We start from the raw sequence: 15,072 nt of genomic DNA on the forward strand, positions 1-15,072 counted from the left end.
TCATCCTTCTTCTTCCTCCAAACACGGCGATTGGAGTTTAGACCAATAAGCTCTATTTCTGTCTCATCAGACCACATGACCTTCTCCCATTCCTCCTCTGGATCATCCAGATGGTCATTGGCAAACTTCAGACGGGCCTGGACATGCGCTGGCTTGAGCAGGGGAACCTTGCGTGCGCTGCAGGATTTTAATCCATGACGGCGTAGTGTGTTACTAATGGTTTTCTTTGAGACTGTGGTCCCAGCTCTCTTCAGGTCATTGACCAGGTCCTGCCGTGTAGTTCTGGGCTGATCCCTCACCTTCCTCATGATCATTGATGCCCCACGAGGTGAGATCTTGCATGGTGCCCCAGACCGAGGGAGATTGACCGTCATCTTAAACTTCTTCCATTTTCTAATAATTGCACCAACAGTTGTTGCCTTCTCACCAAGCTGCTTGCCTATTGTCCTGTAGCCCATCCCAGCCTTGTCCAGGTCTACAATTTTATCCCTGATGTCCTTACACAGCTCTCTGGTCTTGGCCATTGTGGAGAGGTTGGAGTCTGTTTGATTGAGTGTGTGGACAGGTGTCTTTTATACAGGTAACAAGTTCAAACAGGTGCAGTTAATACAGGTAATGAGTGGAGAACAGGAGGGCTTCTTAAAGAAAAACTAACAGGTCTGTGAGAGCCGGAATTCTTACTGGTTGGTAGGTGATCAAATACTTATGTCATGCAATAAAATGCAAATTAATTATTTAAAAATCATACAATGTGATTTTCTGGATTTTTATTTTAGATTCCGTCTCTCACTGTTGAAGTGTACCTATGATAAAAATTGCAGACCTCTACATGCTTTGTAAGTAGGAAAACCTGCAAAATCGGCAGTGTATCAAATACTTGTTCTCCCCACTGTATTTATGTATATATATATATATATATATATATATATATATATATATATATATATATATATATATATATATATATATATATATATATATATTAGTGGTGGGCCGTTAACGTGAGACTCTTATCGGGCGATAAAAAAAATATCGCCGTTAATCTATTCTCAAAGTTGGGTTGGGAGCTGGGTCTATACTACGCAAGCTATGATGACTTTCACCTTCTTTCCGGCTTTCATTTTAGCGCGGATTAGGTTCGGTGTTCGGTACGCATTTTCAAACCGAACGGTTTGTTGGACAATTTTTCCTGCCGACCAAAATTTCGTTATTTCAAATGTAGGCGGGTCGCGCGTGGCAAGCACGCTCATAATGTAAGAGACGCTGGCGCGACCACAACATTGTCCGACATCAAATGGCAAACGTAATGTAAGCGGAACGAAACTGAGCTACTCGTTATTGTGTGACGGACCGTTGTTTATCAGTTTGGACCAAAGCAGCGCTAGCCGATCTTGATCAAGCGACACTCAGGCATGAAAACTCCTCACCTTTCGGCGAAATTCGCCGTTTTAAAACCAAAATGGGTCACCTACGTGATTTGTGCAGATCCGATGAGAAAATATTTATTGGGGGGGGGGGGGGGGGGGGGGGGGGGGTAAAAAGCAAAAAAGCTGTCGGGGGCTAAAAATAGAAAAAGAAAGAGGGGAAATGAGATGGCATGTCAACTGATGCGAAAGCAGCGAAATAAGTGGATGGTGAAAGGCTACAGGTAGGATTTTGTTTTGTATGACGTCAAGGCATGTAGGCTAATGCCATCGGGACTACCGGGAGATTCCCGGTGGGCCGACGTGCTTTTTGGGCCGATACATCTCATACTTTTTTGTTTTGTTTTTGTCTTAACGGCCCATAAAACTCGTACACCCATACGTTTTGTTTTGCTTATTTGGCGGCGCTGGGTTAGACAGTGCGTTATTAGTGTGTAATGCATTGGTCAAAAAAAAGTCAGCGCTAGTTTTTTTTTCTGACACCCGATGAAACACGTAGATCAGCGGCCCATTGGTTCTTTTCTTGATTGATACTGGGCTAGCCCAATCACATCTTTAATGTGAAGTATAGAAATATACTCTTTCAAGTACAGGAATTAGTACAAAACTGTATATATATATGCCGCATCCTTCTCACCTTTTTTACCCCTGGCCTGTTTTCATGCCTGGACACTGTTACTACACAGCGCTAAGAGATCCAGTAAAGAAATAATTTGAATTCGCTACTTAAGTAATAACATCGCTGCGAGATCTAGTGAGAAACATTCACATTTCTCCGTTATTAATGGATCAAACAGTGCGTAGAAACCAGGAAGAAACATTGTGCCATGAATGAACTATCCAGTGTTATCCACAGATCTGCAACATTTACCATGGATTTACTGTAGTAACACCAACTGCAACCATGGAAGTTTGGCAGGAATAGTAGGCTATAATGCTTTCATGTAACATTACGTTGGTTTTATTTTGACATTATGAATAAAATTGCTGCCCTCAAATGTTAATCTGAACTAAAAATAGACCTTTGTTTATAACTACTACAATATTAGGCTACATTTAATTTTTTCCAAGGAGCTGTTTTGTTTTATATGCTCATAAGAAGAGTCTATTATAGCTCCATCATTGCTCAAAGTAAAAAAAAAAAAAAACATCATACTTTATTATGTTAGTTTTAATTAAAAAAAAAATCTCTGGCATTTCTTAACAAGTTCTTTTAAATGTCACTTTGTATTTAAGAAACATGTGCCCTTTAGTCATTATTTGGCTAGCACACATTCAGAATGCCTTCGGCAGAATTCAAATGAGCCATTTTAATCTAGATTAATCTAGATTAATTCCAAGATTACAGTGAGATTAATCTAGATTAAAAAAATTAATCTATGCCCACCACTAATATATATATATATATATATACATACATACATATGTATAGTTAGGGCCCTATAATTTCCGCGATCACGGAATCGCGGACGGAATCGCGGAATTGGCAAATTAACGCGGAATCTAGTGTCAACGCGGAATTTCGCGGAATTTTACATATTTGGAATAAAATTCTGTTTTTGTGTGGGAGAAAAACGTATGTCTGAGGAAAATCGCATATTACTGAAAGAACGAGCAGAGAGAGAGGCCCGGTCGCGCGCGCGTCTTCAAACTGTCTCTCTCTCTCACTCCCTCGCGCTTATTAATCTAAATCAATTGAGAATTGACACAATGGTAAAAGATCGGAAGAACGAAGTTTCACGTGGAGCATTCGGATATTTTTTTCCTGAATTAGGCTACCGCTGGGTGTGAATTGTGCAAAAAAAAATTTTTTACCTTTCCTTCTTCTCTGAAAAGCGTTCCGCCCATTCAGCGGACATAAAAAACACTTTAAATAAACTAAACAAAACCTATCCAATGATGAAATGTTTTCTTGTGCGATGTCCTAACTGCCGGGATAATCACACAACGCGTACAAGTCTGCTAATGATACGTCCGATTCGCGAACTAAATGACTCCTTTGAACCGATTCACTTTAATGAATGGTTAAAACAACTGATCTGTCCAACACTGAATCGGTTCGGTGTATAACAAAATCGGTAACACTTTACAATAAGGTTCGTTCCATTTATTAACTAGATCAGTTAACATTAACTATTAATAAACTGCACTTCTACAGCATTTATTAATCTTTATTAATGTTAATTTCACCATTTAGTAGCCTACATTATTTAAATGAAAAGTTGTATTTGTTAACATTAGTTAGCTTAATGCACTGTGTGAAGTAACATAATACAAATACAGGGTTAGGGTTAACTAAGATTAACAAAGATTAATAAATACAGTAACAAATGTATTGCTCGTGGTTCATGTTAGTTAGCCTAATACATTCACTAATGTAAACAAACCAAACCACATTTAACACCTCTTAAAATGAGAATTTTGTTTGTTACCTCAATAAATTTAGGGTCATTCCTATTTTATTTGTGTACATTTTAATCATTAACATTAAAAACACTCTTTTTACGACTAAAATAACAGTAAAGGGTAAAAAAAAATCTGAATTCCCAAAAATTAAAACGGAAAAAACGGAATTTGCAAAAATTAAAACGGAAAAAACGGAATTTGGGAAAAAATAAAACGGAATTTGGGAAAAAATAAAACGGATTTTATAGGGCCCTATATAGTGCATAACAGGAGGCCTCTTTGTGTGGAGTTTGCATGTTCTCCCTGTGTCTGTGTGGGTTTCTTCCAATTTCCACCACAATAAAAAAACATGCAGTATAGGTTCAGTACATGTAAATTGGAGATGCTAAATTCTCCATAGGTGTGTGTCTGAGCCCCAAGACATGTAAAGGGGAGGGCTGGGGAAAAATAAACAGCAAGAAAATGAATTGACAGTCTCTCGCATATAGAGAGAGATGGCCCATAGAATCACCAAGAGTCGGATACAACCGGAATGGTTAATAGATGAATGAATGTAAATAATTTATGAAAAGAAACAGATCATTACAAAGGTGCATTATAAAGCATTGTGAATATGTATTCTATATACAGGCTTCATGAAAGTCTAAACATTTAAAAGGTTGACTATGGTTTTGGGTTAGGTAGTTCACTTTTTTAAATGTTCCTTTAAATGCTCTACCATCAAGTGTGTGTGTGTGTGTGTGTGTGTGTGTGTGTGTGTGTGTGTGTGTGTGTGTGTGTGTGTGTGTAGGACAGAATAACCTTGCAATTCATTAATCGTTTACTTTTAAGAACAGTTTTGTGTGTGTTGTTTTTGTGTCACAGACTTTGACAGCAGACCATCTGTGGTACAAATCAAATTTCACAGGTGAATCTGAATCCTGGAGAGTTTGTTCCAAATATATCTATGAAACACACGATGCCACACTGTCCTACTGCTGTCAAAGTTACAAACAACATCCATCAAGTTTCATCAACACACTTTCAAGTTTGATGAAGTATGCATACATACTCTAATGTTTACAATGAAAAGCTTCCTTTTTATTCCACCCAGATCATTTATAGAAATCACTGATTATGACATAACAACAACTCATTAACATACACCCACCCACATTTAGATATCAACACTAGTTCATAGAGATAAATCAATCCTAAACAACAGATTATTAGCATATTAAAATCAGAAGCCAAAACACCAGAGAGTGGGCGAACAATGGTCACAAAAAACTAAATTAAGATGTTTTGGTAGAAAAAAAAAAGAAGAAGAAAAAACCCTTTATACATATTATTTGTAGACGTATATGTAGACTACATGAAAAAACTAAAACAGTTTTCAACCAAACCAAACCATTTTTCTCTTTAAAAACATGAGAGAGCCTCCAGAAAGAACAGAAACACCAGCATCACTTAAGACTCAGTCCAACCATGATGAAAAAGCCATCTTGAGTTTTGCTCAAAAAGAATCGATATACGAAGTGAGTTGGATCTCAGATCCAAACAGACCCAGCTAAAACCACATCAGAACAAAAACCATGCCACTAACCCCATAAAGAGATAAAAACTGGAGCAGGAGTTACTCACCCTCCATTGCGTACTTCATATCCATGGCGAAGAGGTTCCACATGATTTCAGCACTAATTCTACCCATATTCAACTCTTGCGGGAACCTAAAATGAAATAAAAACAGACATTGTTACAACCATACAGCAATCTGCTCAGCAATTCATTCGTCCATCAGTGTCCTGATCTTGTGGTCCGAGTCTTCAGAGATCTCAAGACCGCAAATAAATAAATAAATACATAAATAATGTACTTTTTCTTTATTTCAGTTCTTGGATAACATGTTTTGGTCTTGATCTGAAACTCAAGAGGACTAATATTGTTTTATGTCTTGGAGTGGATGTAAAAGCGTCCTGTCCTATTTTAGATGCGTGCATTTCACATGTGAGCACATTCTGTTTTTGGGCACCAATTTCACTGTGCTACCCATCACACAGGCTGTTTCCATGGCAACCGCCACCATACCATATCACTGAGTGAAGTGATCAGTTCTCTACTCTCCCCCACTGCTCAAAAGCAATCTCAGATCAATCTAGACTAGGCTCAACTCTATTTAATTGCTTAGGATGGACAGAAGGAGCTATCAGAGATGGGCACATATAGATGCAGATGAACACAGAATGATCATGAACTAGATAAAACCTCCCTGGTTTTCTCTCTCTCTCTCTCTCTCTCTCTCTCTCTCTCTCTCTCATAGTGATGAAAGGATGTGCTCCTACCTGAAGTCATTTACTACGTTTTATTTAAGCATCTATCTCTATCTGCTGTAGCTATTAGGGATGGGCATAATTAATCGACGATCGATAATTGATCGTTAAGAATTTCGTCGATCACGTTTATTTGTTATCGATTAAACTAATGCAGGTTGCGTTGCGTAGTGTGAGTCTTGAAGCAGTGGAATTAATTTTAGCGCGGAGGTACCTGTGCATCCCGGCAACGTCAGTCCCCTCAGAGCGGGTGTTTTCGGCGGCTGGACTGGCTGTCACCAGGTTGCGGTCACGTCTGATCCCAGATCATGTCAACATGCTTATCTTTCTCAACAGAAATCAGTAGACTGGTGCAGAAGTTCTATGGGAACTTCATGCGTTTTCTCAGATCCGATAGCTATCTGATTTATCAAAACGATTCCATTTACACCTGGTCACATAAATGTGTTTTTGCAAAACGGATATAAATCCGATCTTGAATTCCCGCGCTATATGCATATTTAAATTGTTGCACGTCATCGAAAGCAACTGATATGAGCTGCATTTTATTGATCATCAGCGAACATTTCTAAATCAAAGACCGCAACAAGATGCGGCAACAGCCCTGGTAAGATCATTTCGGCTCTTTACTTTTAATGCGGTCCGTTTGATGAACCGACTTTCACTTTCATTTGCGATAGTTTGCACGTTGGCTTGATGAATAGATGCTCATCTGTGGTGATGCGTGTTGAAGTAGCGTCGTCATATCTGGCTATAACATGACATATAGCCTATAACACACTCTCACACGTTTATTTCTTAGCATTTTTGGGATAAGTCAAATTTACATATGTGGTTTCAACAACCAGATGCATTTACTCTTGTCCAGTTTCGTCTGGAATGCGTCTCAGATCTCCTCCTGAAGTGGTTTGAGTGATCGGATTTAAATCCGTCTCGAATGCGTTTCGGAGGGCATTTACATTTGGTCTTTTCACGATCGGATAGCTATCCGATCACAGAAAACGGATGAAGTGGCCATGGGTCTCTGTTTAAGAACGCCGGCTCGCAGCTGCAGGTTCCGCTGTTTTAGAGCACCGCAGGGCATATCTTCAAGTCTACCGAACGTCCAGTTTCACTGCCACAAGTTGATCTTCTTGTAATAAAGATCTCATCAAACTGTATTTTTGTATTTTCATTGCATTTTTAATTTATAAAAAGTTAAAGAAATAATGAATTTCAATATAAAAATATTAATGATTAATCGATAGTCGATCGTTAATTCTCCCGACGATCGACTAAGAAAATTTAATCGAATGCCCATCCCTAGTAGCTATGACTTAAATTCAGCATGAAACGTCGTTTACAGCCCATTTTACGTGATTTATTGTGCAAACGTGATTTTATCTGTTGTGGGGAAGAAGGCGGAGGATGTCATTATTCTGATGAAAGGTTATGAAGACAAACATAGTTCCCTTTCGTAGTCACTCCGAGTTACGTCGGATGACGACGAATGGGGTTTCGCTTAGAAAGCCTGTCATCTTCGAGTATATAAAACGAGCCAATGGCAATGAAATGCCATGGGTCTGCGGAATTTGCATAGCGTAAGTCCGCCCCACGTCGTGGGTATATAAGGAAGTACGCTGGCAACATGCAGATATGTTTTCGCTTCGGAGCCAAGAGTTTTCTTCACTCCTACAAGCCATTCTGTATCATCTTCACTCTACGAGACGAGCGGCTCTTCAGTGTGTTGGTGTGACGGCGTGTTCCAGCGAGATCGCATTGCCTGCTGCTGATCTGTGCAGTGATCTGCCGACAGTGTGTGTGTTTCTCCCTGGGCGCTTCAGCACTCTGCTGAGCTTTTTTCTCTCTCTAAAAGAGCTGCACGCGGCACATCTTTTTCAAGACGGCTCGCCCGTGTATTTTCTGGATGTGGGCGCGTGACTCATCTGTCTAACGGTCACGAGCGCTGTTTCGCGTGTTGGGCTTAATCACGCTCGGCAGCGCTCGTGGATGACTCATGTTTTCATTGCGGGAACATGACCATCGCGATGTTTATAGATCGAGACTCTATGATCTCTGTGTGAGAGTCCCCTCTGCCACACCCCAATCTATCTCTTCCTCGAGAGGGGATACTTTGGCTGGTGGCCAGGGTGATCTGAGGGTTATGGTGTGGCATAATTCCGACGAGCTTTCCTCGGGCCACGCCCCCCTCCACATCGCAAACCGTGGGGATTCCGTGTGTGCCTGGTTCCTCTCGGGGACCCAGTGTTTTCATTCGGGACTCCAGCAGATGGTGTCATGTCACTCACAGCATCACAAGGCAGGCTTGTTTCCTCTGGAAATGAGGATTCGACTGCGTTGCCTCCCTCGGGAGTGTCAGTGTTAGTCGAGTCAGATCCAGAGCTGATGGCCATGCTTTCCCGGGCAGCTGAAAGCATTGGTTGGAGGGGCGCTCTCCCCCCGAGCGCTGTAGGCTTACGATTGGTTTCTGGGCGCGTGTTGCTCTACAGCACTCGCTCCCAGTGCCTTTCTCCCGGACGTGCATCAGGACGCCTCCGGCTCGCGAGGGTCCCTGTGACTTATCGCGGCCCGCGGGCGTCCTCCGCCTTCGCTGCACTCGATCGCGTGGCGATCATGGGCTGTATGTTCTCTGTCACTATCGTGGCACAGGCATGCAGTGCTGTGCGTCGCCTTTGCCTTCGAGGCAGTGCTGACTTGGGAGTTCTGTCAGACCTGGCCCCCGTGGAACGCTGGTCCTTCCCTGGCCAACACTGACAGAACGCGGAAACTCGACCACGCCCCCACGCAGGGACGCTATGCCTCCCATGTCCGGGCTGGTCGATCCGCCACGCACACTACTGACCTCGCTCTACGGGCGACATCGGTACCTGCGTGATCCCGGGCCAGGTGATGTCCACAGGTGTGGTCCAGGAATGGGCTCAGCCAGGTTGATGAGAGGGGGTCTGAGAATTCATTTTCTCAGCTCCCCCATGTCCCAGGCTGGGCTCCTCGGCGGTGGGGTTGAGGACTGTACCCTACAGTCTTCGACCACCCCAGAAGCAGACTGAGGCCTTCTGCACCAACGGTCATCCGTCCGTGCGGTCTCCTTAGTCTGCTTCCCGCCGAGGCCGCCTCCCTGCGGCCCCTCCCCTCGGGCCTTCACTAGCCCCGAGCAGGAGAGGGTTGCAGGAGGGTGGCACCGCCCGTCTCCGCCCCTTAGCCGGCCAAACGCCAGGCTAAGCAGCACTCTCGAGACGGGTGGCTTGCTCGGCGGTGTGGTTGAGGACTGCGCCCAACAGTCTTCGACCCTCCCCTGAAGTGGACTGAGGCCTTCTGCATCAATGGTCATCCGTCTGTGCGGTCTCCTTAGTCTGCTTCCCGCCGAGGCCGCCTCCCTGCGGCTCCTCCCCTCGAGCCTTCACCGGCCCCTGGCAGGAGGGGAATGCAGGAGGGCGGCACTGCCCGTCTCCGCCCCTTAGCCGGCCAAACGCCAGGCTAAGCAGCACTCTCGAGACTGGCAGCTTGGAGTTAGGGCTCAGTTCTTCTAAGGAGTTGGTAGCAGGGCCACTCCGTCCCCTGGTGGAGGGCCGGGGTAGAATCTCTTGTTTCAAGAACTGATGCCCCTTCCTCCGAGCCCCAAGAGGCTGTAGATGACAGTGCGCGCCGCTCATGAGCCTCGCCACTCTCGTCCTCCTCTGTCGCCAGACCCCTGCCAGAGCACGCCCCCGTGGAACGCTGGTCCTTCCCTGGCCTCCTCTGGCAGGACGCGGTTAATGACCGTGCCCCCACACTGGGCCGCTATGCCACCCACGTCCGGGCCGGTCATTCCGCTTCGCTGCACCACCAGGGTACGTTTGTGGTTCGCTTGACCCCGCTGGTACAGCTTTTGGGAGTCTTCCCAGACTGTCCCGTTGGGTCGCGAGAACCATCAGGCTCGGCTACGCGATTCAGTTCGTGCGGTCTCCTCCCCGCTTCAGGGGAGTCCGCTATACTATGGTCAGTGGCTATGCCCCTGTCATGAGAGCGGAGGTCGCCACCCTACTGGCGAAGGGTGCGATCGAGACTGTCCCTCCAGCCGAAATGAAGTCCGGCTTCTACAGCCCCTACTTCATTGTACCGAAGAAATCCGGTGGGTTACGACCGATCCTCGATTTGCGCGTCTTGAACCGCTCCCATTCAAGATGCTCACGGCCAAACGCATTTTCGAGTGCGTGCGGCCACAGGATTGGTTTGCAGCGATCGACCTGAAGGACGCCTACTTCCATGTCTCCATTCTTCCTCGACACAGACCGTTTATTCGGTTTGTTTTCGAGGGGCAGGCATACCAGTACGCGGTTCTCCCTTTCGGGCTAGCCCTGTCTCCTCGCGTCTTCACGAAGGTTGTCGAGGCAGCCCTTGTTCCTCTACGGGAACACGGGGTTAGCATCCTGAATTATCTCGACAACTGGCTGATCCTAGCTCACTCTCGAGACCAGGTTTGCGAACACAGGGACTTAGTGCTCCGGCACCTAGCTCGTCTGGGCCTTCGGGTCAACTGGGAGAAGAGCAAACTCTGCCCCGTACAGAGGATCTCTTTTCTCGGTATGGAAAGTCTCGGTCGCCATGTGCACGCAGCTTACGAGCGAGCGCGCGCAGTCACTGCTGACTTGCCTTCGTCAGTTCGAGGGCAAGAGTGCGGTTCCACTGAAACTATTTCAGAGGCTCCTGGGGCATATGGCATCCGCAGCCGCAGTAACGCCGCTCGGATTGCTTCATATGAGACCACTTCAGCTTTGGCTTCGCGATCGAGTCTCGATGTGGGCATGGCATCACGGCATGCTCCGAGTTCCAGTGACTCCGACCTGCCGTCAGACCTTCACCCCGTGGTCGAACCTCAGTTTTCTTCGGGCCGGAGTGCCCTTGGAACGAGTTTCCAGGCATGTTGTGGTATCAACAGATGCCTCCACCACGGGTTGGGGCGCCATGTGCAATGGACATGCTGCCGCGGGCTCCTGGACAGGACCCCAGCGCCTTTGGCATGTCAATTGCCTCGAGTTGTTGGCTGTACGTCTTGCCCTGCACCGCTTCCGTGCGTTGCTCAGGGGTCAACACGTACTAGTCCGATCAGACAATACCGCGACTGTAGCGTACATCAACCGTCAAGGTGGTCTGCGCTCCCGCCGTATGTCACAACTCGCCCGCCACCTCCTCATATGGAGTCAGAAGCATCTGAGGTCGCTTCCAGCCATTTATATCCCGGGAGACCTGAACCAGGCGGCCGACGAGCTGTCTCGGTTTCGGTCTCTCGCTGGAGAATGGAGACTCCATCCCCAGTCGGTTCAGCTGATTTGGGATCAGTTCGGGGACGCACAGGTAGATCTGTTTGCCTCCCACAACTCGTCCCATTGCGACCTGTTTTATTCCCTGACCGAGGGCACGCTCGGCACGGATGCACTGGCGCACAGCTGGCCGTGGGGCCTCCGCAAGTATGCGTTTCCCCCAGTGAGCCTCCTTGCGCAGACTTTGCGCAAGATCAGGGAGGACGAGGAGCAGGTAATATTGGTTGCCCCGTATTGGCACAACCGCACTTGGTTCCCAGAACTAGTACTCCTCGCGACAGCACCTCCCTGGCCAATTCCCCTGAGGAAGGACCTGCTTTCTCAGGGACGGGGCACCTTGTGGCACCCTCGTCCCGATCTTTGGAACCTCCACGTGTGGCTCCTGGACGGGACGAGGTAGGTTTGAGTACCCTACCACCAGCGGTGGTGGCTACCATCACTTCCGCTAGAGCATCGTCCACGAGACATGCCTATGCGTTGAAGTGGAACCTCTTCGTCAATTGGTGTTCTTCTAAAAATCTAGAACCCACGAAATGCCCCATCAGTGTCGTGCTTTCCTTCTTGCAAGAAGGGTTGGAGCGAAGGCTGTCTCCCTCCACCCTGAAAGTGTATGTTGCCGCAAATCTCGACGCAGTTGATAGTAAGTCCTTGGGAAAGCACGACCTGATCGTCAGGTTCCTGAGGGGAGCGAGGAGACTGAATCCTCCTCGTCCTCCCCTCGTACCCTCTTGGGACCTCTCAGTGGTTTTAACCCTCTGGGCGCCACGGTCGAGTTTACTCGACAAGATGCGGCACTGAATAAAACGGCCGATTTTGTCAAATAGGGTGTCAAATTTCGTTCAACCTCCCCTCCACTAGTTGGCAGACATGTCATACTTCATCCCCGACTCAAAAAAAAGTCATGCTTCTATACAAAATCTTCGAGCTAGAGCGCATTGAATCAGTGCGAACAAAAGCGGAGCTAGTGTGCGAGTGAGCCATTTTATCAGAGCAATATTGTCAACGTCAGCGAGTATTTGCATTACATTATTATTATTATTATTATCTAATGGCATCAATAAAGCTTACCCGCAATGAAGTGTTGTGTCTTCTATTCACGGACCCTGATTCTGAAGGGGAATAACGTTATCTGCCTTCAGAAAATGACGGTGATTCTGAAAGTGAAAGTATAGCCCTACACCAAGCACAAACGGTGAATCCTTTGCCCAATATAACGTTAGATGGTCCTTTTCCCAATGTCAGTGGTGGGAACAATGTTTCCCGGGGTCGGAGTGTTCATCGCGAAGTTAGCAGGCGTGTTAGTGTTGTGGGGAACGAGGCGGCCGCGGGAGATTTTTACCGCGCTAGCCATGGTGACCGTGTGCCTCTCCGCAATCGCGGCGAAAGTATTGTGGTGGAGACTTTGTCTAATGCCACTGGGTATGTTAGACGAGGTCGAAGTATTCATAGGACAGTTAGGGGGCAACGTGGAGGCAGGGTGGGGAGTCGCAATGACAATGACAGTAGTCCGAGCTGTGCACACTCGGCGCGCGCGCGAGGCAGATCTGGCCGCGCCCGCGCTGCTGCTCGTAGCAGGAGAAGAGGCAATGTGACACGGGGCAGAGGGGCTATTATGCATAGTCTATCGCAAGACCACACCATGAAACACTACAAGAAATGTCACCTGGATGAATAGGGAGTCATTATCTCTACAGCAAAAGCCCTGCAACAATTGTTTTTGTCTGCCATTTATTACACTGTTGATTTACTATCTATTTCCCTGACCATTTAGTAGTGTACAATATGTGTTCTTTTTTGTGTGTTCATGTCCTTGTGATGTGTGCGTCTTTGTCAGCTAAAAAAAAAACAACAACCAAATAAACATCAACAAAAACCATAAAAATTCTATAATCTATAAAAATTCTATAATCCAAGATATTCATTGTCCTATGAATACACCATATGACGTCATAATATGCAAATTAGATGGGAAAATGTAATCCCTACATAAACTTTGGGTCATCCTTAATATTTCTCTAATTTACAGAAAGTCTCTATCTTTTATCACTTTTAAGATATAGCCTTTTGAAATTAAGATGTCAAAATCGAAAGTTTTAGGAAAAAACCTCTGGCGCCTAAAGGGTTAACTGCCCTGCAGAGTGCTCCCTTTGAGCCTCTGCAATCAGTGAAGCTTAAGTTCCTGTCAATGAAGACAGCGCTCCTGGTTGCATTGGCCTCCATCAAGAGGGTAGGGGACCTGCAGGCATTTTCGGTTGACGAAGCGTGCCTGGAATTCGGACCGGCTAACTCTCACGTGATCCTGAGACCCCGGCCTGGATATGTGCCCAAGGTTCCCACCACACCCTTTCGAGACCAGGTGGTGAACCTGCAAGCGCTGCCCTCGGAGGAGGCAGACCCAGCCTTGGCACTGCTCTGTCCAGTACGCGCACTCCGTGCTTACGTCGACAGAACGCAGTGTTTCAAGACCTCAGACCAGCTCTTTGTCTGTCATGGTGGGAAGCTGAAGGGAAAGGCTCTCTCCAAGCAAAGGTTGTCTCACTGGATAGTGGACGCCATTGCTTGGCTTACCAGCAGCAAGGTCGACCATGCCCCCTTGGTGTGACGGCCCACTCCACTCGGAGTGTGGCATCCTCTTGGGCTCTAGCGCATGGCGCCTCGCTAACAGACATCTGCAGAGCTGCAGGCTGGGCGACACCTAACACATTCGTGAGATTCTACAATCTCCGAGTGGAGCCAGTTTCTTCTCATGTACTCGCTTCAACTAGCCGGTACTAGATTCTGCTCAGGTGTCTTCGCTTGCTCGCCATTCCTCTCCACGGACGGGATACGTGCGATATTCTCCTCAGGTGAGCCTAATAAGCCCTGAGTCTCCTCCAGCACTGACGACGTCAACGCCAGAGTTATGCCACCGGCAGCTTTCGCGCTTGGCTAGGTGCCTCCATGTGCATGGTTCCCCCTCTGGGTGACCCCCACATGTGTATTTCCACTGTAAGCCTCTCTGAGCATGTGTCTTTCCCTTGGCAAGCCACCTTGCCACCACTGGGGTTGAAATATTCCACCTGCGGCTGGACACCCCAGTGATACTCCATATGCAGCCCCCCGGGGTCATATGTGTATGCCAAGTCTCCCACTTCGGGCTGGGCATAATTGCATATTTCCACTGAGATATGCTTCCCAGTGTACCTTGGTATTCCTGTGTTAAGTAGGAGTCCTTCGTCCGTGCCAGTCTCACGACAGGGAGCTCAGACTTACGCAGGGCACTGGAAGACAGTCGAGAGGTGGCGTGATTACACTGGGAACCCCATTCGTCGTCATCCGACGTAACTCGGAGTGACTACGAAAGGGAACGTCTCGGTTACGTATGTAACCCTCGTTCCCTGAGTAGGGAACGGAGACGTTACGTCTCCCTGCCACTTCCGCTGTACCGCTGGAACGCCTGAGTTCAGTCTCGGCTCCTCAGCGAAGACATATCTGCATGTTGCCAGCGTACTTCCTTATATACCCACGACGTGGGGCGGACTTACGCTATGCAAATTCCGCAGACCCATGGCATTTCATTGCCATTGGCTCGTTTTATATACTCGAAGATGACAGGCTTTCTAAGCGAAACCCCATTCGTCGTCATCCGACGTAACG

The 15,072-nt window shown here is 46.8% G+C and overlaps 1 protein-coding gene across 2 annotated transcripts in view; it reads right to left on the reverse strand.

Annotated features, from left to right (window-relative positions):
* The window catches only part of unc13c (unc-13 homolog C (C. elegans)), a 558,188-nt gene that overhangs the window by 322,802 nt on the left and 220,314 nt on the right, over window positions 1-15,072 (reverse strand). For both annotated transcript variants that reach the window (XM_079873953.1, XM_079873952.1), the window contains exon 18: window positions 5,454-5,539. In XM_079873953.1, the coding sequence (XP_079730079.1) occupies window positions 5,454-5,539 (86 nt within the window). The remainder of the gene's footprint in view (window positions 1-5,453; window positions 5,540-15,072) is intronic.

Source organism: Squalius cephalus, assembly GCF_949319135.1.
Source record: "Squalius cephalus genome assembly, chromosome: 6".
Lineage (NCBI taxonomy): Eukaryota > Metazoa > Chordata > Actinopteri > Cypriniformes > Leuciscidae > Squalius > Squalius cephalus.